Genomic DNA, 25,423 nt, shown 5'->3' on the forward strand with positions numbered 1-25,423 from the left:
ATGCACTAGAAAATTGCTCTTCCAACTGCATGACGGCTCTTTAAAATCATATACCCCTCAGTTAATCTTTGATAATACGCTTGATTGAGTGGAAAACTACTAAATCGGGGCTGTATGGTGGATGTGGCAAGGACTGTGTGCAGCAGAAAGTCTTTCTAGACAGCGGATTTATGCGTCATTGCATTGTCATGGAGACAAATACTTCGTGTGGTGTTGCACAGACGGATGGTTCGATAATGTTTCAGAACATTTGGCAGTACTTTAGAGAAATAACAATATCTAGTGCCACTAGTAAGGTCAAGCACACGTATCTGGACAAAGTGGCCTTTTGAATCGAAAAGATACCATAAACACTCTTAGTGGTCCAACTACTACATCGAGAGATTTTATCTGTGGTCTCTGGACCGCTTCTCCGATAGAGCCAGAAAGCTAAATCCATGTTTCTCACCCATTTAAACTTCATTTAACCCTCGCCTTTCACTCTGTATATTTTTTTCTTGTTTAACCCGAGTCTGCTTTTGATCATCCTACAATAAGTTAAAAAACTTATCTCACTTGTCTTTAACATTCATTAGCACGTACTTGAGGTAGGAATGAAACTCTACAACAAAACAGTACTGCTTGTCACTGTGATGGAGAGTTGTTAACATTAATAGTTGAACGCTGTTGAAGGTTACTCTTGCACGCTTGTTCTGATAGTTCAGGTTTGATCTAACCATAATCAACAATATAACCTCACATAATCCGGATTGCAAGATGGCTTCATCTTCACTTTCAGTTGGTGTTCTCGTCGCTGAAACTATCAGAAAATATTAGCTTTACCATTATAATACTCTTGTATAGTTGACTTTATTCAACGATTATACAATATTTTAGCAAGCAACAATCCGTTTCTTTTCGACCAGTTTTGTTTTTATCTTATATTGGAAAGTATAGCACACAACATGAATTGATGGCAGGAGTTGTAATGAGTTACGATCAGCGCCAAGTAATACTTGCGTATTCTGCATTCTTCCAACCCACGAAAATATCGTTTCAATTTGAACCAGGGTCAAAATCAGCCTTATACATAGCTGGTCCTTTTTGTTGATTTTATTATTATTATTATTATTATTATTATTATTATTATTATTATTGCCTTGCATGTAGATGCGGGAGTTATATGGTAATCACTTTTTTCGTGCATTCTACTGTACGTCCGTCTCTCATACATTATGTGTCACTATTTGTTGGCGGAATCGCTAACTGCGTGTAGACAGAAGTTCATCGGAAAGCTTTCGTCTTTTCCAGGTTCAGCTTTGACGAGTTATTGGTCTTTTTACATCATTATTTCATTTCCAAAACGGCACATACATCTAATCAGTATAGCTCTGGAACTATTCAACATATTTTAATAAAAACCTGCGTGTACCTTTTCTCACAGACTAAGATGTGCCTTGTACGTGTTGTTTCGTGAACTCCATTTAAAAAGAAAATAGAGTTATCCCTTTGGCAATCACTTCATGTCTTTGAATCGGGTGTTGCTTGTAACAAGCAGAGCTCTGTGACCGTTACGGTTAGATTAGTTTTATTTTGTGTGTACATGTGTTTTTCAGATCCGAATTTGTAGGAGTTATTGCCCATTTTTTTTAGTAACATCACACTTCTGCTGAAACGGATTCATGTAATCAACACATCGGATGGACCATTTGACATTCTTATGCAATCGGTTTACTTTGTCTGAAGCCTTAGATAAACTTAATGCGTTTGTCTCATCAAATTCATTTTGCATGGAGTTATGGCCCTTGACAACTAGCCCTTTGTACATGGGATACCGCTTTGTAATCAGCATAGACCAAGACCCATTTAAATAGTCTGATGCAATTTGGTATGGACACTGTTTTCAATAACAAGAATAGGAATAAAAGGTTTCTTATCTCTCAGATCGCTATCCGGCAACATACGAGGAAAAACAAGATAGTTTCTTTGACATTATACATATGAGTAGTTATAAAAATGTTAAAGGATAAACACAAAAGGACTAAAATATATTAAGCAGAATATGCACAAGCCTACACTTTTCAACTGACCGATAGTTTCCACACTTATTAACGTTATAAATATTATTATATTGTATTTAGTACCAAAGAAGATTTTCAAGTGACACTAACGTTGTCGGTCAAAACATGAACATTTGGAGCAAATAATGAAATTCATCACGATTTCCCTACTACTGCTAGATAACATAAATTTAATGTCATGTCTACGCATTCCTTCCCAACTACCTTTTTCTACTGGAAACCGAAGATTGCTTGATCGAACCTTTGTAAGCACTTTATACTACTTTCTTGGAAAGCTTACTAGGTAATTTTCTAATTCCAATTAACTTTTAAGCATAAATTGTCCCTTTTGACGAGTTCTTTATATTTGATTTTCAGGTTTGTCTTTACTGCAAAATTGCAGTTTATTTCCATTATGTTACCAAAGATCTAATATGAACAAAAGAACACGTCAAACAAACATAACAATGTCCCAAGTCTTCTATGGTATTTTGTTTTTACAACGAATACCGTTATTTGCAAAGGTGACAAAATCGTAAATTTCTTTTTTTTTTTTTAAAAACTCTTTCTTGGATAAATTGCGTCTATATTTTGATATCCACAAATTTCATAACCAAATGTAAAAGTATGTAGCACAGTTCCAGTAAAGAATTTAAGGAGATAGTCAACAGGTAAATTAAACAAAATTAAAATGCGTTTGCTTAAAAAAATAACAATGATTTGTTGGGCTGTAATAATTAAACCCATCTTAACACTCCTAAAGCTGACCTGTACATATGAAAAAATATTTTATTTAAAGACTGGTATTTACTCTTATCTAAACAACTGTAAATAGTTTTTAAAAGCAAAGTAATAAGTCATTGAAATTCACTGTATAACCTTTTTTTATTAAATAAAGGTTTTAGTATTTCTAATGACTAAATTAAGATCAAATTAAAACATAATCGGTGGAAAGTGAAAAATGGGTTATAGTGACCTATTTTAGACAAGAGTGGTTGGGAGTTTAGGTTTGTCATCAAGATGCATCCTCTCGCCAAGGTTTATGGTTTCTAATATAATGGTATTATACAGTAGATGAAAACCAATGTGATTATAAGCCAAATGTAAAACGTTACAAATGTGCAATACAGGTCACAATGACATTATTTTGTTTTAATGCTCTGGTGCTAATAACGGCGCTTCAGTTATGTAATTTGATTAGTCTGGCATGGAAAGTGTTTTAGAATGAACCCAAGTAATTGAACCATGATATATGCGTGGCCGACGTTTGTGAAAAGTTTTATAGGCTAAACTAAAACACTTAACCTAATCTAGTGAAATATGAAATGTAGGTCACATGCAGATTCCTTTTGCGGTAAGGATATAATAATAACGGACATGTACACAGTCATCTAATGTGATGATTCTAGCATCGGCATAAGTGAACAAATAAACTTTAAACACCAAATTGGACCTAAATCAGTGAAGCGTAAAAATAAGCGACATGCACCTTGTCTTGATCTATCCCCTCAACAATTTTACTGTTTCGAGGTATAACATTATTTACATAATGCACACAAAACATTGGGCTAAAGTCTAAAACTTAGCATAGAATATACAACTAATGTTCATGAATATAGAAAGTTAGCTCTCGCGTCCTTCTCTTCAAGTAGTAGGTGCTATGAAACCCACCCCAAACTGAAGAGTAGGAGCTAAGGTGAAATAATGATTTAGTGGAGGTATACGTTTGTATATCCTTTTATCCAAGTTGGTGCAGACATTGCACGCCATGGTATCAACTTCAACGAAATATCCCCAGTTGATTAATCTAATTAACTATTACCGTCATTTTGTAGTTTGATACTACCAATCCCGGCGTCCCTTCACTCTGCATCCGCTCCGGTGGCCTAGTGGTTAGAGCGTCCGCCTCTGATGCGGGAGGTCGTGGGTTGATCCCCGGTCGAGTCATACCAAAGACTTACAAAAATGGTACTAACAGCTGCCTCGCTTGGCGTTCAGCATTAAGAGGTTAGTGTTAGGACTGGTCGGCCTGGTGTCAGGATAATGTGACTGGTAGGGACATCATACTACATGTCTGCGGCATGATGCCCGAGTGCTAGACATCACTATAAACTGCCACACTGCATTCAGAGGTCAGTATTAGGACTGGTCTTCCTGGTGTCGGGATAATGTGACTGGGTGCGACATCAAGCTACATGTGAGCGGCACGATGCCTGAGTGCTAGACATCACTATAAACTGCCACACTGCAGACATCGTAGCGATATGACTGAAACACTGTTAAAGCTACATTAAAAATCCTAATCACATACACACCCTTCGCACTCAACAGGTAGATTGTACCCGATAACAATTAATACATGTACACGTACATACCTTGATAAAGACTTTGTACGTTGTAATCAGTGGGAGAATACAATTTCAATTTCCTCACACAATGTTTACCTGGAAGGTATTGTCGGCAAATATATACATATTTATTGTCTGCTTGTCGCTGATCTATACTGTAAGATGTCAGAATCCATGTGTAAATAAGAGTTCGTGCAAATGTACATTTAAGGACGGCAGCGTTGTGGACCTAAGCAGTCTTGGAAACACAGACTCCACACCAAGGTAAGTTTATATGGCGCTTCAAAGGAAGGCAGAAGCGGCGAATTAAGGAAGAAGTATGCGAGGAGCGTAAGAATGATGGCGGAAGAGAGGAAGTGGAAAGGAATGATTGATGGATAGGTGGATCGATAGAATAACGATCGTTCAGTTGATGGATAGATACATTATTGTGTATTTGTTTGCGTGTCATCTTTCTTCTTTGTCCGCCTGCCGTAGCTCTTGCCCGCATGTTTGTCGTTTTAGTAGCCAATCTATCGATTATGTATGTAGGTTTGTCTGTCAGTATGTAAGTTCTTCATTTTTTCTGCCTGTTTGTGTGTAGTTATATAGCTCGAACTGATATCGCGGTCCAAAGCAGCTGCTGTAAGTCACTCAGCGCACATAACAAATTAAAATGGCCCCTGACCAGTCTGATCATTCAGCTTGTTTCTTACATGACAAACCTACTATTTGATCACCTCTGGGGGTTGAATATTTTTGAAGATTAATATACAATTAAAACCTTTTTAACATTAACTTCTCTCATCTAACTTTAATTAAAATTGTGAGCTCATATTTAAATTACAATGTCTCCCTTTTCTCAAAGCGACAAGATCCTGACATTCATATCCGACTGGAATATTATCTTCAATTGGTAATTGCTGTTCACTATAAACATACATTCTTAAAAAATTTCAATGCAAAAACAAAAATAAATACAATAGCTGTAGTTATTTAACCATACTTTTAGCAAAATGTAGTTGTATTTTTACACTCATTCTCATTAATTTACTATAGATACCCATTCTGAGTAGAATTATTATTTATGTTTATTTCTATGCGGTGAAAACTGTTTGTATCCTTGCTGAATATAATCTCTGACAAATAGCAAGAAATAAAAAAAGGAAGCAGACATATATTTTAATGAATGGATTTTATTAATTTATTTTGCACATGTCCAGAGTTATTTCCTTGCATTGAATCATATTAGAGTATAATTTATTTAATTTTTCATTAAAATAAAAGGATATAGAAACTAAGATTTGAAAAGTTACACCCACAACTATGTCCATTCTCAAAAAGCCGTTCCTCCGAAATCAGGCCATCCTAGTACGATAGCTCCCTTTTCTCGTGTCTGACCCAGGATTAAAAAGTGATGATTCTAATCTTCTCCTGCACGAATTACCATAAGTTTACCAATTATCCTAAACCTACCAATTACCCTAATTGCTATCCAATTACACTAAATCAACCAATTACATTAAATCATATCCAAATGTTTTAAAACTTTACCCACAATAGTATTTGTGTGAGTTTTTGAAAAATTATTCATGTACGTAGGCAATAGAATACCCATTCTTTATACTAGTATGAAAAATTGCTTCGCATGGTGTTTTTAAGTGTATGGCTGATTATACTATTTTGGAACTGCCAATGCTATTTTTATTTCTTATTTTTAAATGCGTGATAGGTTCAAAGATGTGTTGTCGACTGACGGAAATTTTTATTCATTCAACCCATGTTATGGCTTCAATGAGGGACCAGGATGTACAAATGCAGCGGTATTTAGAATTAATCTCTCTCTCTCTTTCTCTCCCTTTCTCTGTCTCTGTCTCTGTCTCTCTCTCTCTCTCTCTCTCTGACTGAGTCGTCTGGCTAAGTCAGCCTCTTAGCCTTTCGCAGAGAGAAATGTGAATATATAATACATAAGAAATCACTTTCTGTTAAGATGACAAAGAAACGTTAGGGTACAAAGGAATATCTGATCAGAAGATTAAAATATTTACCAGTTTATTAGAAAATGATATGTTTTTTTTTGTCTGAGCAACACAAAGTGGAGATGTCCGAATCGCATAAATAGGAAATACAATTATCAACAACTAAAACGTTATGATGACAACTACGAGAAACCGATAATTTCGTAATTTGTGTCATTGTTACATTTTTGGCTTATTGCTGGCTATATTGAAAGAGCATTTTTGAACCTTACAAATTTAATAAAAGTCGATTAAATTGATATTTTGAATTTCAAATTAATAGATTGATAGGTAGTCCCTCTTCGCATGTAACAAGTTCAACAACTGGAAAGTCCTTGCGAAATATTAAGACTGTGCTCAGAGTATGGAAATTTTATCCAAAACCAACAGTCCATAGCCACACTTTGTCCAGGAAATAAAACCGCCTTCGAGCATCCATGTCGAATTGAAAATTAGACAAAGAACTCGAAGAAGGATTAAAGGAAGATCAGAAAAAGAAAAAAAACAAGTTGATTTTGTTTTATTTTGAATGAACAAAAGAGACTGGCATTCACATCTCCAATATTTGCAGTTCATAGTGCTAGGTAAGGAGTGTATACGGTATACAAGAACGTAATGATTTTCCTTGTTCCAATTGTAGTGAGTTATTTACCGATACCTTTGAATGTACTGCCTAAAACATTTGTAATGAGAGAAAGGGCAACACCTTTCCGTACTGACACGCTGAGATCCGGTATAATCAGGAGAAAATTCCAACACATACTCTTCATTGCGAATGCAAACGTGGACACATAAAGATATAATTCAAGACATCGGCAGAGTGAGGGATCCGCTTTGGACACCAAGTTTAATTTTGAGCTGAATGTACTTTCACCGATAATGAAAAATTCAACACAGTAATTGAGTGAGGTACCATAGTAACTGTTCAGTGAACCAAAAGAGCCAAATTCCCAAGAAGACGGAAGGACAAAACAGAATTATCATAATGGTGTTGCAAGTTCACGCTCTAAGACGAAAAGGAAAAGCCCTAAAAAGAAAATATCAACTGTTAGAAGAAGACGACGTACTACTGCTAGAGCGTGCAAGCACTCCAGAAATCCCACCGCTTGATGACCATTTCTCCTTCCTTCCGTTCTTGATGATGCCTACAAAAATTTGATTCCCGACTTATGTTTCCTAATCTAATGATAAATGGAAACTTATTTTTAAAGGAACTTCTAATTTTCCGTCTTCTTCTTCTTATACCGCTTTAGCGACTGCTGCTGATGCTACAAAATTGTCTTCTTCTAAGACAAAAAGTACCAGACGGAGCAGGTGTCTTGGAAAGTTTATTGGATTTATCTAAACAAGAACTGTACAGATTTAGTCTCTTGAAACGACAAATGGTCGTTTGGTGCCCCATATTTGACCATAGTAAAGCTGACATGACGAAAATCACTAGAAACGAAATCCAGCATAAATAGTACGAAATAAGATTGACTTCGGTGATTTTGCTCCTGAAACAAACTTAGGTGCTTTTACCTCTGAAACAAAGATGTCACCAAGACGAATACACCAACCACAACACAACTTTCCTCCAAGAAAGATAAAGGAAAGCGACTTCTGGTTCAGCTGACATTGGGATGTTTTGTTAGCACTGAATTAATCTATTCATCTTATGCGAAAAGAAATCATTCTAACGGAAGCCAAAGAAATCATTTTACCGTGTCTGAATCTTGATAGTTCTGAGAGAAACGGTGTCCACGATAGAGAAAGAACGATTGTGAAGACATCAAGATGGTCTACGCAAGAAGGTAAAATAGAAAATACCCATCAGTTAAAACAAGTTATTCATTTGAACAAGGAGGATTGTTACCTATGCTGTACAAAGTGGCTGCTCCTGATCAAATGATGGATCTCTTGTAATAGGAGTGATGAGATGAGATGGAAGAAGATAAAAAGGACACCCTGTTCTGGAAATATATAACTTTTGTACGTTTGGGTCTTACGAAAGCACGAGAACTCACTTCGATTCCATGCAAGCGATGGTACACATAATTAAACTCCTAATCTTAATGGTGTCACATATACAACAAGAACTGCAATCCTTGATTGAATGAACCGATTCATCACAAACAGTAAAATCTAAACGGAACGGACAAATCTTGCAACGCATTCACCTAATTCACTAGAAAGCTTTAGACGAGACAGATAAATATACTCTATGAAATTTCAAGACTGTCATGAAAAGCAAAGATAATCCAGAAGCCACAAAGACAGACACAAATGTAGCGATGGAAGAATAAGACACAAGAGAAGTGTTTCAAACTCTGTCTGCTCAAACACCAAGTTAGATCGTATCCACCTTCTTAACACTGTCCATACTCCCAGACGAGAAGAAATGAAAGCTTAGGTCAAAAAGATGATGTCTACACCTTCTTCGGGAGAAGAATAAAGTTAATAAAGGACTACAGAAGTGACAAAAAGAAATGAAGAAAAAAGTTATTCATCAATCGATGACACTCCGAACAATATTGCTCATCGGACACATCCACCCTCATCGCAATTCAAACCAATATCACATGAACATAAGACTAAGAGCAGTGTGGAGCCGTAGGTAACTTATTGAGGTGCACTAGGAACAACATTAACCGCCAACCACATCATGGATACACTTTTTTGGCTAGCATTTAGGACAATCCTGCTCATTCTGCTGGTGGGGCCCCGAGTGGCAGAGTGGTCTAAAGAGCTCACCGTTATAGATCACTGCCATCTCACCTCTGTCTGCGTGGGTTCTAGTCTCGGACTCGGCTAATGTAGGTATGCGAGAAAGCTTGCCGGTAGTTTCTCGTAGGTCGGTGGTTCTTTGCGGGTTTTTTCCGGGTTCTTCCTCCACCATTAATATTGGCCGCCATGTATAGCCTATCTTGTGCCGAAAAATGGCGTTAAAATAATGACAACAACTGATTCTGCTGGTAAACGAATGAACTGAAAAATGTATCGTATTGCTAAAAAGAAACATAAAAGTCAATATTTGTAAGATGGCTAAAAGAATAATCGACACACGTTATACTACCCCATTCAGCGATATTTTCTAGAGGTCAAACGCAAGGTAGAAGGTATATATGATTAATGCGAGTAAAAATTAGTTGATGTTTCTCAATCGGCAGTGCATAATCTTAGTTACAAATATGTGTTTTACATCATCGATGTGTTTTCAAAATCAGCTTTCGTATTTCAATTGAATGGCAGCATTCAAGAACTGGTTTTGAAACAAAATAGTCATCACCCTTTAAGATGACAAACAGACAAGACAACTAATTTCTGAACCAAGGTTTTCAAACAAAAGAACTGTAAAAAAGAGAATCGTTTTGTTCACAACTGAAAATCCTGAAATAAAAGTGTCGCGTGACGTTTTCGAAGATGTTGAAAAGGACACTTGTGGAAATACTTTACACATCAACAGATTCCCAAATATATCAACGTGTTACCAAGTCTCGTCAAAGCTGACAATCAGTTGAAACTTCGCAGCATCAGATGTACACCCGAAGAAGTGACCGCTGAAAACGAAGTGATGTTTTTTGAATAACTGTTTGGAATTTCACCCACCAAAAAAGGAAATAAGAGTTGAAGACCTGAGATTGGGGTTCGCATTGGAAAATCCAAGCGTACTTGACAAAGGTTATTGACTTAACAGGACGAAAAGAATGGTTTCGTGTCACTGGATAAGTACGTGGACGTGATATACTGGGAGGCATGAACGGAGAAATATTACAAGGAACTTTTTACTAGCCTCAATTACAAGGAGTGACCAGTGTATTCCTAGGTGGTCGAGTACAACGTGGTAAGAAATATAGCCGCTCCGTTACTGAGGGTCTCTCATTCCAAAGTGGATTCTTCCATTGCTGCTTGGTGCATGCCCATTACCGTTTTCTCAATAAATTGTATTTTGACCGTGTCAATATTAGTATAAAAAAGAGACCTTGGTCAAAATATTATATTCTCGAAAGGAAAACGATTTTCCAGTGAAATGTGAAAAACCCAAGTGATAAACAGTTTATCAAGGAGTCACTTAACAATGAGAACAAGAAGGGTTTGGAGATATGTTAACGCAGCGTTTCAGCCATCTTAAAATGGATGACAACCTAGAAGGTGCATTGTTAACACAAGGAAATTAATTTCTTCAAAGCATCCTCATTGACAAAGTCGAAAGGAAATCTTCAAGAAGACCAGAAAAAGCATGCGTTGCTACGAACTGAAAAATAAATGATGGGGCGCCTAACGATCATTAGAAATATGCTTCACACTTTTTTCCCGACTTTACCATAGCCGTGTGGAATTCTTACCTAAAGTCGGAAACGACATCAGTCAAACATTTAACAGAACAACCGCCAAGTATCCTCTAAGACGTGTAGAAGTGAAACCTTCAACATTGCTTCTATATTCCGATTACGATAGAAGATCATGTAATCCCGGGACAGGAACCAAAATGTTTGCTCATTGGCATCGTTAGCAATCTCGCCACATCGGAACACAGAGGCAATATTTCGATCAAATCCTTTCGAGCTCAAGCATAGATGGTCATGCTGTGTACCAGACCTTTTGAACCTAACTTTGCCAGGAAAAAGTTATTTGAAATCTTTTTGACACCGTTAGAAGCTACAAAACAGTTAGGTCCCAACAGCAACTACGGTATTTCGCAATTTTGATTTCACTCCAGACCATGACAGCCAGGGGTATCATTTCCATCCCATAAAATTCATGTGGAACTTCGGTTTGATTTAGCTCGGGCGAACACAGTGAACGTCTTCTTGTATGCATACTTTGACAATACTTTGGAAATCAACTGTTTGATAGAAGTGATCCTATATAATAAGAAGAAAAGAATAGATGGAACACAATGACACCTTGTCGGTAGGCTATGATGATGTTTTTGATACAGAAAAAGAAGAGAAAAACACAGGCTTAATGTCATAATGTCCACAACAAGAACACAATTTCTTTCCTGTTTTGCTGATGACTTTGCTGAGCGTATCACAAAACTGACAAAGGAAGATTGTCATGGATGTCCGATCAATCATCCTTGTCAGAAACAACATGACAAAAATTTGATGAGTCATGAAGAAAAGTTATAAGAGTATTTGTAACAAACATGTATTATTATGTCAGCAGAGAAGATTTTGAGAAAGTGGTATAACGGCGTGCGTGACTATTTCTTACCTCCACCGACTTGTCTGGAGGCTACACTCATCAAAGCTCTCTTGTAACAGAGTACTGACACGTCTCGTTAATAGTCTTACTTGACGTAATTTTTCATGTGTGGATTAATGCCTTATTTATAATTACTTCTAAAAAAAGGAAAAAAGTAAACATAATACCTGGGAACTTCTTGGAATTCTTTGCCATGTCATAAATATGACCTTTGGCATCAGATCCTAAATATGTTCAAGATTTTGATATCAACACAGACGATTTGGGTAGCTATCTTCTTTCCCAACGATCACAGAGTGGAACACTTTTTTGATTTTTATGGATTACCATCTCAGGAAGATACCACCATTATTAACTTCATGTGACCACAATATGTATCTACTCAGTTCAATAATGTATGATTACAAGGATCCGAATCCATGGACAATATTGTGTGCACTTTCGTCATGAATGTAGTTTTTGATTTCCCTTAGAATGTTTAGTGGGTTCATTCACTCCTGCGTGTCAAATCGCAGGGATGTTTCTCTCAGTGTTTCTCCCATCTAAAGTAATTCCACAGTCTAGCTATGAAACAAATCGTTGGCTTGTCAAGTATTACCATGCCATCAACAATTGCAAGGCTGGGCGAAGACCCTGTTGCACGTGCACAGGGTCAGACAACATCTCATTTAGAGGAAAATTGACAAGAGGACCCCCAGTTTCATCTACATGGCCCAAAACCTGATTAAAGACGTCGTCAGAAATTGACGGGAAGAAAGAAGAATGGGAAGAGAATAAGAAACACAGGAAGGAGCAGTCATGCCTAAAATTAGCCTGTATGGGCTATGACTTTAACTATACAGGCTATCTTTGTAACATGGTAACTAAAATTAAATGTTTAGTTAACTGAAGATGATATTACCTGGACGAAATTACCTAACAGACTACTGAAAAGTCACTTTACAGAAAGGGCAGTTAAAGCGTCATTTCACTTTAACAGGAAATCTAAGTACATTTATATTCTTTATAATTTATATCACCGTTATATATTACAAAATGTCACTACATTCGAAAGCAATACAAATCTTAAAGTGTAATTTTCATACATTAAGTACGTGGTTTTGTTTAGCTAATACATGATTTATAAACTTTGCACTTTGAGATAATAACAAAGTCTTTACCATTTTTTCTAATGATGGACGGACACAAATGTTTTTTTTATATTCTATTATCTAATATCTTGGTGAATTAAATAGTGCATATTGGTTGTCATGAACGAATAGTGAATTATTTCTGGAACAGAAGTTATAAAACACTCTCCTTCGAACCCTGGTGCAGTTATTCCAAAGACTTATACAAATGGTACTAAACGCTGCCTCGCCTGGCGTTCAGCATTCAGAGGTTAGTGTTATGACTGGTCGGACTGGTGTCAAGATATTGTGATTGGGTGGGACATGATGCGGCATTATGACCAATTGCTCGACATCACTATAAACTGCCATACGGTAGACACCATAGCGATATGACTGAAAAATTGTTAAAGCTACGTTAGCAATTAAAAACAGAATGCACTGCATGACTCAAACAATATATGCTTGGATGAAAGTTTGGGAGAAACAAATATTTTATTGTATTTCAGATCTGCCTAACTACTTCTGATCGCAGGACACACGCTCTGTTCGCACACCCAAATGACGGATCGTTTCAAAATGATCCAGTCACTAAGAAGTTGGTCCTGTATTATTACAACCAAGATGCCGGGTATGTTTACTTTGTATGAAATTTCACACCGGATTTAGTACATGACATCCCTCGTTAAAAATGGCTGATATATATATATATATATATATATATATATATATATATATATATATATATATATATATATATATATATATATATATATATCGTTCAGTCCGATTCTCGTCTGACTAGGAGAGATCAACACAATCAATAACTACCAATAGGTGTCGTTTTGTCGTTTATTTAATTTTGCTTTCGGAAAAATGACATCTGTATCGTAAAATTCACAAGCCCTATTTGTTTATAAGCGATAAACATAACAATGTTTACAATGTGCTTTAGAGACGTTAAATGTATTGGTGTCAAAGTATACAATCCTTATTTATGTACTCAGTGATGTTCCTGCAGAAGTTAAAACAAGATCGCCTATACATGATGTATGTCCTCATTCCAAGAACATAAATGAAATTATGCAAATATTGCCTTTACGAGACTAATATTTTGTTCTTCTTCAAAAACAATGTTTAACCTACCAAACAATCATGTATGTTACATGATATTTAGCAAGTCTCATTTTGAACATTACTATCGTCTGTAACACCATTAACCAGACTTTCGAATGGCGAAGATCTCGCTGAATCACTCGAGATTTCAAGTTGAATAAGATCAATAATTATTTTGACATTTTTCTGTGAATGAAACACGAACTGTACATATAGCGTAATAATATATTTCAACAAGTAGTCGCAGTGGTAAATGATTACAATTCTGGTCTCACGACAGCGAGAAGATGGTTGATAGTTCGAGTCTTGGCTTGACCACACCATGCCAGTCCATGCCGAGCGTTCCCGTCCTATGGACTTGACTCGTATTCTTTAGACACAGTGTAAACTGCAATCATGTATAGAGATGTTCAGTTAAAAGCTAGTAGAGGCATTATTACAAGAGCCGAACACTAACAACAATTTTTAAATACTGTCTTATCAAACTGTCTCTACCTTGAAAGGAGATGGCCCCTTAATTTTACACGCGCTTCCCAATCGTCTGCATGTACATAGCTAAAGAGACAGTTTCGCTTTCGTTGTTCGGGTAGAAAAGTTTTTTTTTAATGATTATAGCTTCATTTTGCCAATAGCATCAATACTCATATTTGTCTGTAATAATTTTTGATTATCCGCAGTGAATCAGTCTGTAAATGAGTGTATTCACAATAATGGATCACCATTAATAGCCAATACTTTTCCAACGTAAAACCAATTTTCGTGCAAGCAAAAGAGATTAATACAAATAAAACGGATGAATTGGCCTCGAAATCTTAAACTTCATTGTGTATGAGATTCAAGCTAGAGAATAATATCCCAAAATTTGATTTGATAAGTAAAGGTAGTTTAGGTCACTGAAATTTGGCAGTCTAGGAGAGTGATTTAAATGAGGAAAAACACAATATGTCCTAGATTCTTAACCTTCGCTCCAACTAAAGTTTCACAACGGTAAAGTTTCAGACTTTGAAATTAAGAGTGAGTTTCTTGCTCTAAACGTTTTGAGAATAAGTGTCCAGGAAACATGGCTGTTACATATAAGAATAAGTATCTAAGATACGCGGCTGTTATATATAAGAATACGTATCTAAGATACGTGGCTGTTATATATAAGAATACGTATCTAAGATACGTGGCTGTTATATATAAGAATACGTATCTAAGATACGTGGCTGTTATATATAAGAATACGTATCTAAGATACGTGGCTGTTACATATAAGAATAAGCGTCCAGGAAACATGGCTGTTACATATAAGAATAAGTATCTAAGATACGTGGCTGTTAATATAAGAATACGTATCTAAGATACGTGGCTGTTACATATAAGAATACGTATCTAAGATACGTGGCTGTTACATATAAGAATACGTATCTAAGATACGTGGCTGTTACATATAAGAATACGTATCTAAGATACGTGGCTGTTACATATAAGAATAAGTATCTAAGATACGTGGCTGTTACATATAAGAATACGTATCTAAGATACGTGGCTGTTATATATTAGAAATGGTAATGTTCAACTTATAGTAAGCAAGTTAGATGAAATTGTATTTAAACCGTTCTGATCCCATATGCATGTCAGTCCTTACACTTTAGTCGTGTCATGTATATTCGTACCCAAGTAATCAAGCTTACATTTTTTTCTTCACTATTTTCCCCCGCTATACCACCAGGCTTATTAATAACTTTACTTGATATACTATCACGGCTTCCTAGTTAAAGTATTTATAAAAGTGTTGCCTATTTTTCAGTTAGGAATCACATTCATTGTATCCTCACTTGGGTCATGGTTGTGTGAAAATATCCAACATGATTAACTGGCGATCTATTCCCAAAACGCTCAGAAAACTATGAACATGATTGATATAATATCTGCTAAAAGAAATGGAAGTGCTATTTTAGTTTGCCATGCAAATTGTAAGAATTAGTTGGATACATATTGTCATTCATCTCTTATATAAGAATAATATCATCTTCTGATCGGCTAATACATAGGATGGCGTACGGCCATCAAGATTTCATGTCCACCAGTTTTGAAAAGAGTAAAACCAGAATTTCTCACTTATGAATATATTCCCATACAATAAGGAATATGTCACGATATATCAGGAATTTGTTTTTAAAAAATACTTGAAATAAAATAACATGATTTCTTGTTAGAAATAATTCGCATGATGATTTTAACATAACAGCAATATGTCTTTTTCAGGGTACCTGCGACTGTAGAACTAGTATGTGACGCGAAGGCGCAAGTTCCGTTATTCAGGACAAACGGAGTACTGCAGACAGGCCTCTCTGTAATAACAATACTGTGACGCGCTTGAAAAATGGCTTGATGCCATTGTTAAGTTAAAGCTGGCATTCTTGCTTGATTGAATTTTTATGGCGTAGCTTTTACGAATCAGGCAGATGCCACTCTTGATTTTGTTTATTATAGGAAAAAGTCACAGGTTACTTGAATAACAAAGTCCCATATTTGCAAACTCGGTAGTATTATTGGTAGATCATTCATTGCCTAATTTATTTAATAGTATCAAGAAGTGAATCCGACTGACCGGCGTGGATTTCTAAGGCTAAGTTCATTCAGTAAAGCTTGGGAGCAGAAGGCGATATGGACAAGATAGATATTGTTCAACATAATAGGAAATAACGAATCTCAGCGATATACATTTCTAGTATTCATCTAGGTTCTAATAAGTACTGTTCAAGCTCTTACAGCATAGTTTACAAATAGTACAGACATTGGCATATACCTTTACCTGATTGGCATGTAGTATGTACTTCTCAGATACATCAAAAGTAATTACCGCTTACTTCATTGTCGGGGTTGAAAAATTGCCGTTAAAGCGGTTGAGAACCTCACGAGAAAGCATTTATTGGACAATACTGCATTCTGTTTTGCAACCAATAAACTAAGCCTGACTTACACACATGGTCTTCCGATTCACAACATACACACATTTTAGCATTCATTCCCATTTTTGCACCTCCTATAGTGATTATTTTGACTGAAAATAAATGTCAACCTGTATCAAAAAAAGTTTTGATACAAAATACAGTTTCTTGTCAACTGCTTTGTCTCAGACACAGCTAAACGTACCTGATACAGTATGCCATACCGTATTATTTCTAGACCCATTTTATTATGGAATCCAACTCTAAAAGACTTGCAGTACTTATTTCATAGTGGGTAGCTAATTATTGTGCACTGTACATAAAATATAATGTTGAATCATATCATTTTATGGAATGAAATCCAATGCAAGAGATCAGACTTTGGCTTGCCTCTTGCCAAAAAATGAAAAATCTTCTTTATATTGATTTCCAGCAACATCTAGACGCATGCGTGATTATCATCGTATTTGCCTCTGTGTGGATGAGTCACGTGACCAACATCTGTACAAAGCCTCAGCCACGTTCCAGTTCCTGTGGCTGAACTGCTTCCGAGCATAAATGTATCGAAGTGTTCAGCTGCCATATACAAAATGAAATATTTCTATTACTCATACGATCAAGGCAAAGTATCCAATGTCAGTCCATTGAGCTACCGGTTGCAATATGTTGACGTCATTTTATAGAGATGACCAAAAATTGGTATAGTGATGCTTTCTAACTGACATGTTGCCACAATATAGTAGCCTAAGTTAATATATTTGTATTGAATAATTACATTACAATCAAAACTTTGGATGCACTCTAACATTTGCATTCTGTAAGTACTATCACCATAGCGACACAACAGAAAGAGAAGAAAAAAACATCAACTTGCAGCTGATTCGTTGTGAGTATGGATGTGCTGGTGTCATTTATTACATTACTGAGTTAGACGAAATATAATTTTAAAAAATTGAGTGCACATACCTTTGGTGAAGAGTGTCACGCACTTCCTCTGTCGTATGTCTGTAATAATGCAACAGAACTGTTATTATAGCGACCAGTTGATGGCAATGCCTCTTGAATAATACTGCGCATGCGTAAGCTAGTATTGTGCATGATTGTATTACAATTTCGAGTTCCAGACGGAAAAGTGACGCATAAGTTCCATGATTCCTCTGCACCGACCCACATTTTGTTGATGATCATTAGTCCTGGATTTAATCTAGCATACTATGATGGTATTTTCTTAAATCCTGGTTGCAAATGCTTTCTGGATCATTAAAAATATATGCACCGCAATACTATGATTTGCATAGTTTTCTTCGGAAAGTTAGTTTTTAATGATTAAGAAGCAGAAGACAGTATTTGTTTTCGTCTTCAATTAAAAACATTTGCATGGAATTATTGCAAACCGGACAAGTGTTAAAAAATATATCGTCCTGGTTTCCATGTTTTAAATAATTTTCCTCATAGTAGAAACTAACTATGCTGTCCATTGGCCAGTGTCTAACAGCCATATTTATTACGTAGAGTAAAGACTATCTGGCTATGGATGATACTACTTTCCTGCATTTTACATCATTTAGATTACATTTAATTTCAATAACAATCATATTGCAGTTGAATAGTGTGTTTTTCACTCACTTGACATTAGACATCAACATTTGCCCTCACAGTGTGTAGGATCGAGAAAGACACCCACTCCTATTCTTCAAGGTACATCTTGGGCATGTAATGAAACACGGATAACCACTTCTACAAAGCACTTAGACTATATTTCATCCCCTTGATTAGCTGATCGTAAAGTTACACTGTACACAAGGTAACAATAACGTGAATATAATAGACGCGGACGGAGTGCCAAACCAACGATTTTACATTTCCATATTTTGTTTCAATATTCTATCCCTATCGATTAAGTAACAACATTTGCCTAAATCTGTTAAGTTTGTGACTGTTAGACAGTATTGCTAGTTGAAAGACTCCGTTTACAGTTCACGTGCAGTTGGCTGACTTCTAATCTAGTCATGGCCCTTCATAGACAATGCAATTGGTTTAAACAATACTTTAAACAATACAGTGAGAGAATGGGTATGCTTCTACTTAAAAATGTCATCATAACACAAATCATGCGATTTTTTTAATGCCATTTCTTGCTATCTTAAAAATATTTTGTGAATTTGTCTAATGTGATGAAGAATTATTTTTCCTTGCAAAACTAATATTTGTTACAACGAAAGGCAGATTGGTCTTGCCTTGGGAGAAATTTGTAAAGAACGATATAGTATGTTAAGTGAGAAAACGTTTAGGCTAAGAAGTCTGCTTAAGTGTCGTTCAATAATAATTAATGAAGGTAAAGGTGGAATGAAAATATTTAATTTTGTTTATGGTAGAACATGTCATGGGCAAATCGAAAAGAAGAGTTAATACCCATGGTAAACTTTTCAAATATTCGTTTTTATCGCATCCACCACATATTTATTTGCGACTTTACCTTCTTTATATCATCATCTATGATTTTCCTGGTTATGGTTTGATGTAATGGAATTTCGTATGTGAAGAAAAGAACTGGGACAGAACATTTATTTTACTTTTTACAGCAGAAGTCTTACTTAAATATCGGCTGAAGGAGAGCGGATATCACATTAAAAAACGTTTTGATGGCGAAAAAGTGAATGCTCTGTTGTTAATAAAACTCAAGCATTGTTGTTTGTTTATTATAATTTTTGCCCTTAAATTGAGCTCTTGACATGACAATGTTTCTTCATTGTGAAGATGGATGCATATCAGTTCTCTTGAACATTTTAAGAGATAAATTTATAAATTACATCAATCGGAGTTTTATACTGACATTTTTGTTTGCAGATGAGCTTAACGTCCAAGTGTGCGTGTATTGACGGCTGCAAGATGACAGGTAGCGTCATTAGCGTCAGTGCTGGAACAGTGCTTTGCATAATGTAAACTAACTCTCTCTCTTTCTCTCTCCTAACAGTAGACTTTCCCCTAATTTCTAATTGGCTTTATTATACTTTGCTCTTTTAGTCATTTAATTCTTCTTTCTATCTTTCTGTGCTTTTGGGCTCTTAGTTTATGATCCTACTTGATTGTTTATTATTCATTCGATCGCTGGCTTGCTCACTCATTCATCTCTCTGTCTGTCTGTCTGTCTGTCTCTCTCTCTCTCTCTCACACACACACATTCACTCACGCCATCAATTACTCGCCCGCTGTCTTACTAACTTGCTTACTTAAATACTTACTTAATGACTAAACCCACATTTGAATTAACAACTTCTCCTGAACTACTGAGAGATTGCCATGACACTCTACACACATCAACTGCAAAGTCTAGCTGGTACAAAACTAAAATAATCATGACAGCCTACTAATCTTCCAGAAATTACGGTCTAATTGAGATTGGGTTTTCACTAATAACTTCTGATGCCTAGTTGGTCCTGAGTGAAAACGGTGCTGAACTCGTAATCCATATGGCCACTATGGCGGTCATCTTGAAAACATTGTTATCGCCTCTTGCACTGAATAGCTAGATGGGTTGTCACTAAAATAGTTCTTATGATGTATGGTTAATGAAAGTGTGCTCCGTGGCACATTGAAGATGACTGCCAACTTGAAAATGTTGTTATCGCCAATCCTCCTGAACATAGAACCGTAAAGACATAGAATTCCAAGTAAATTGCGTTATGTGATGCCTACTTGGATCGAAGTGAAAATAATGCCGATCCGACATCCAGTATGGCCACAACTGAAGCCATACTTAAGGACTTTCTTAGATATGTAGTTGTTTCTAAACGAAAATGTACTAATCAGAATTGACCTCTAAATATCATGAAAATATTATTATCGCTATCTCTCTTTAATAGAAAATCATATAGACACCGGTTTTTACTACAAGACTTCTTATGATACATATTTCGTCATAAATTAAAATAGTTTTGCTCCGATCTTCAAACTTAGGGCCTTGAATGGATCGTAGTAACGACATAGAATTTTAATTACAAGGCTCTAAAAGTCCTTAATAAAATCAACGCTAATCAGACCTACAACAAAATCGCCATGGCGGTGTCTTAACAATCTTTTAATCACTACTTTTTTAATGTTGTTGCTGCTGTTGATTTGGGTGTGACGCCATTTTTCAGCGTTCGATAGGCTATACATGACAACCAGTGTAACTAGTGGAGGAAGAACCCTGGATAACCACATTAAGAACCACCGTCCCACGTAAAGCTACTGGCAAGCTTTCTCACATACCTACACTAGCCGAGCCCGGGATTCAAACCCACGCGGACAGAGTTGAGATGGCATCTGTCGGTAAGGGCGAGCACTTCAGACCGCTCAGGACCCTTAAGCAAGTTTGTTAAAGGGATAGTCGTATCAGCATGGGGTGTTCACTTAAATACTCCTTGGTATACGTTGTTGGTCGAAACAATTATGCCAACGTGACTTCCTAAATTTTGACAATCTGGTAACAGCTACTTCTTCTGGACGTATAGCCATTCTGACATTAAAAACTTATTCTATTAAAATGCCGCAAATTCAACATTCCTAAAGGCTCCCTTCATGGTCAACCAGTAAATATTGTATGTGTATGCTCAATCCGATCGGATGGTCTTATCAGCACTTGGGTTTTCACTAACACACACCAGCAAAATCGACTTCCAACAGAGCGCCATGTTTTCCAATTTGAAAATCACTACTTCTCTTTCATAAATTTGGCATTGATATGGAGTAAGCATTAAAACATTTCTTGTGATATTAATTTTGTTCTTAAAATAGCACAGATCGAACCTCCAACATATCCTCACTTTTGTGAAGGAGATTTGAAAATCAGACTGGTAAAAAATCAGACTGTAAAAATCAGACTGGTCTATAAAGATCAGTGCTGGTATTGTGTTTATGAACACAGTGATATGTACAGAAATAACTAAATTTTGACCACACTTGTATTTAGCGGCATTTAATGAACAAGTTAAGTTTCAGAAACTCGGGCATTGGCTTTATGGTCTTGACTCTGATTTTCTGGCTTGTAAGAGTTATAACACAGCAATATAACTGTATAATTAACTAACTCATTATGTGGACATATCTGAAGAATTCCTTGAATGATACAACTTAGATAATTTCAATTAATCTCATCACAAATATGAGTTAAAGATTTTACTAAACTTAGCATATGGGTATATGATGACAGTGATACAAGTTCAACGATCATTTATGTATGATATTGGTTTCAATGTCAGAGATCAAGGTAAAGAATTGTAACTTCAATTCACGTATATATCTTAAACATGTTGAATCAGACATGTAGAAAAATATATTTATTATTAAATTTAAAGTTGGAATTTCTCAAGAATATAATAATTTCTTTGGTCACATAAAACCAGCCAACAATATCCAAATGTTTTTGTTGTTTTTTTATTGTCAATTTGAAGCATATTAAGATGAAATCTTTCGGTTTTCAAAAATGATGTACAGATTGCATTCAACGATCACATAATAAAATATACAATGTCAGAAAGATAGAAGAGGATAACCACACATGACACTTTCAAATAAATCTTCATGTAGAGATAGACAGAAGCGATATAGTTTGATGAGGGACCGGATTAAGGCTTTTGGGGACCGGGACAATTAAGAGGAGAGGGGTTTATAGAGCTACAATTACACACCAAATTAGTCCTTAAACTGTCCTTTATATGTGTATAATTTGTATAGCTGTATTGGGCTCAGAATTAGATGATTCAGACCTGTACATAACTAGGAGGCTCGTGTTATATTGATTGGAGTGATCTCTTAGACATCCCAGTGAGTTCCTATATGTAACAATTCAGACTGATGACACAGATACAACAGTAGGGCACTTTTGTCGTTGTTGCACACTCTGAATGTATCAGTATTATATTTGTTTGTCTACGTTATGTAGAGAAATGGTTATGACCTGAATGCTACATTCACGACAATTCCTAAATCGTGTCTTTCTTGCAGATTCTTCTCATTGATGGTGGCTTACCTAATAGGTGGAATACTGTATATGAAAGTCCGTATGAAAGCAAGTGGACTGGAGATGGTTCCAAATATTGAATTCTGGAGAAGTGTACCAGGGCTAATAAAGGTAGAATTTCTAAAGTTTCTCACCATTATACCTTGTAGTGTAGTGTTGTTGTTATCAGGCTCTTTTCTTTATATGTGAATTTCGCCTTTTTTGTTAATGTCACTTTTGGTTTGGCCATATCATCCTTATTATTGTTTTTGATAGAAATCTACTAACAATTTACATTTGCTTTGAAACATTTTTATTCTTAAAAGTACATTTACGATAGGAGCAAAGAGATCTTGAACAATTTGTTAAAGAAAATCATCATGTAACTTCAGAGAGAGAGAGAACATACATAGCCAAAAATTACTGAGATGCATCATTGTTGCACACGACGTACTAATAGAGCAATGGAGAGAGAGAGAGAGAGAGAGAGAGAGAGAGGATTGGGCATGAAAAGAGAATATCGTAACAGAAACAAGTAATCTTTTGTTGCTGCTATAGATTTTAGTCAGTTAGTTACTGCACATTAAATTACGAATTGCTTCAAATCGTCTGTAGACCATTGACTTTCTAGATTGTTGTTGAAAATTCGTTCTATTGTTTTTCTTAGGTTGTAAGTATAAGCAACAGTTATGTTTTTAAAATGAATGTTAGAATACATTTGGTGTTGGTATGGAGTGTTGGTTGGACATAGTTACTCTATAACATTTAGTAATCAAAATCCGTTAGAAGTTGGGTGGGATGGAGGTGTCTTGCTGTGTTATTTAGTGACATCTCATGCCATATGCACCATGCGCCGACAGATCTATGAGTGTGTTTGTTATACTTTGTATTATTAACAAGTTGCGTAGACCCAGATGTGCCGGTACATTATGCGACAGCAGATATAGGTATGTGCAGTTTGTAGTTGGCTCAACTTATAAGCTAGTATATTAGGTAATATAATTTGTCTCTTTGGATATAAAAGTTAATTCTTATAGTTTTGGTACCTTGTTTATTTCGATGCTCCTCAAATGATAAAAGAAAATAATTATAAATTTCACATTGATTTATTACACATTTTAGTTTTATCTATTTTACAGCTTATCTTGAATTAGAATAAATATTTTGGGCACATCATTCAGTCATTAAATAAAATATATTAATCTAACGACTTATCGATAGATAAATCGTTACAGTATAGACTTTACTAGAGGAAAACATTTTTTCTTCTTTCAGGATGGCGTCAATTTCACTATCTGTCGGACTTTTCGTTCGGGATATCAGAAAATATGAAGGATCATGTTCTTTTTAAAATATATTCGGCTTGTTATTTAAACAAAACCTAATAATTTCTTCCTCAAATTACGTTTTTAATGCTGGAACATTTTCGTATGTACGTATACGGAGCACTTTTGTATATATAATGACTTTTAGAATACATTCAGTGATGGTATCGGTGTTGATTGGACATGAGTTCTATATAACAGTTATTACCCACATTTATTACCCAGAAACCGAAAACAAAACTGACCATATCTTGTGTTTTCTGGATACATACATACGGTACACTAACGCTGGAAGATCAGGGTCCATATTTGTTCTACTGATTATTCCTAAGAAACTGCGTGGACCCAGATGTGCCGGCGCATTATGCGGCGGCAGATATGGGTCTGTGCAGTTTGCAGTTGGATCAAACTTAAAGGGTTTGTATATACGGTGATATTTTTTTTTTCATTTTTTTAATTCTTGTAGTTTGGTACCTTCGTAATTTCAATGTCCCTCGAAAGGTCAGAAAAATATACCAATTAGAAATATGGCATTGATTTATTAGGTGAATTGCGTAATTGTGTATTATATATATATATATATATATATATATATATATATATATATATATATATATATATATATATATATGTGTGTGTGTGTGTGTGTGTGTGTGTGTGTTTTATGCTTTTAAAGGTTTCCTGAACTGAAGCCAAATTGTAAGGTATTATTAACCTTTATTCTCAACATTACAATCAAAAAGCCTATGTTATTACAGTACAATGTATACACGGCACTGAGACTAATACGTGTAAAAGTACGATATTACTGTAATTAAACGATCATATACCTGCTCACATATTTGTATATATAGTTTGAACAGTAGTGGCCTGTAATCTTGAAAGTGCGGTCAAAGATACCAGTCTGATCGATGTTACTCACATAATAAACATTATTCCGATGGTATATGTATTGTGGTGTTGGCACAGAACCTCCGAGACCAATATTCCAAATAGCACATGCACGATATTAGCCATATTAGCCATGACGATGTTTCCGTTGAGTTTTTTAGGGTACCTCTGAGTCCAATAGTTTAAATAACACATGCACGATCTTAGCCATGACGATGTTTCCGTTGAGCTTTTTAGGGTACCTCTGAGTCCAATATTTTAAATAACACATGCACAATATTAGCCACGACGATGTTTCCGTTGAGCTTTTTTGGGGGTATCTTCCAGAACATTTATGAAGCAATGTTAATGTTTAATAACAATGTATTCTGGCACCAGTCTCCCTTTCGTATTTTTCTTCGACATTATATTCTGTGATTTGTTTCAAAAGGGGTCTTGATACTGAATTTCGTATTACATTATCGTATCCTTTCATCCAGTAATATTGATTTC

The 25,423-nt window shown here is 35.7% G+C and overlaps 1 protein-coding gene across 1 annotated transcript; it reads left to right on the forward strand.

The window, feature by feature from the left end:
• The first annotated feature begins 4,272 nt into the window (after positions 1–4,272).
• On the forward strand, positions 4,273–24,465 carry LOC149776584 (uncharacterized). Its single transcript, XM_089942459.1, has 7 exons — positions 4,273–4,651; positions 6,099–6,189; positions 13,193–13,314; positions 16,050–16,137; positions 19,583–19,674; positions 22,721–22,847; positions 23,991–24,465. Exons 1-7 carry the CDS (start codon positions 4,476–4,478, stop codon positions 24,045–24,047), a joined length of 753 nt encoding a protein of 250 aa, XP_089798585.1. The 5' UTR covers positions 4,273–4,475; the 3' UTR covers positions 24,048–24,465.
• Positions 24,466–25,423: the final 958 nt, after the last annotated feature.

This window comes from Sinohyriopsis cumingii, chromosome 18, assembly GCF_028554795.1.
Source record: "Sinohyriopsis cumingii isolate HCF-2022 chromosome 18, ASM2855479v2, whole genome shotgun sequence".
Lineage (NCBI taxonomy): Eukaryota > Metazoa > Mollusca > Bivalvia > Unionida > Unionidae > Sinohyriopsis > Sinohyriopsis cumingii.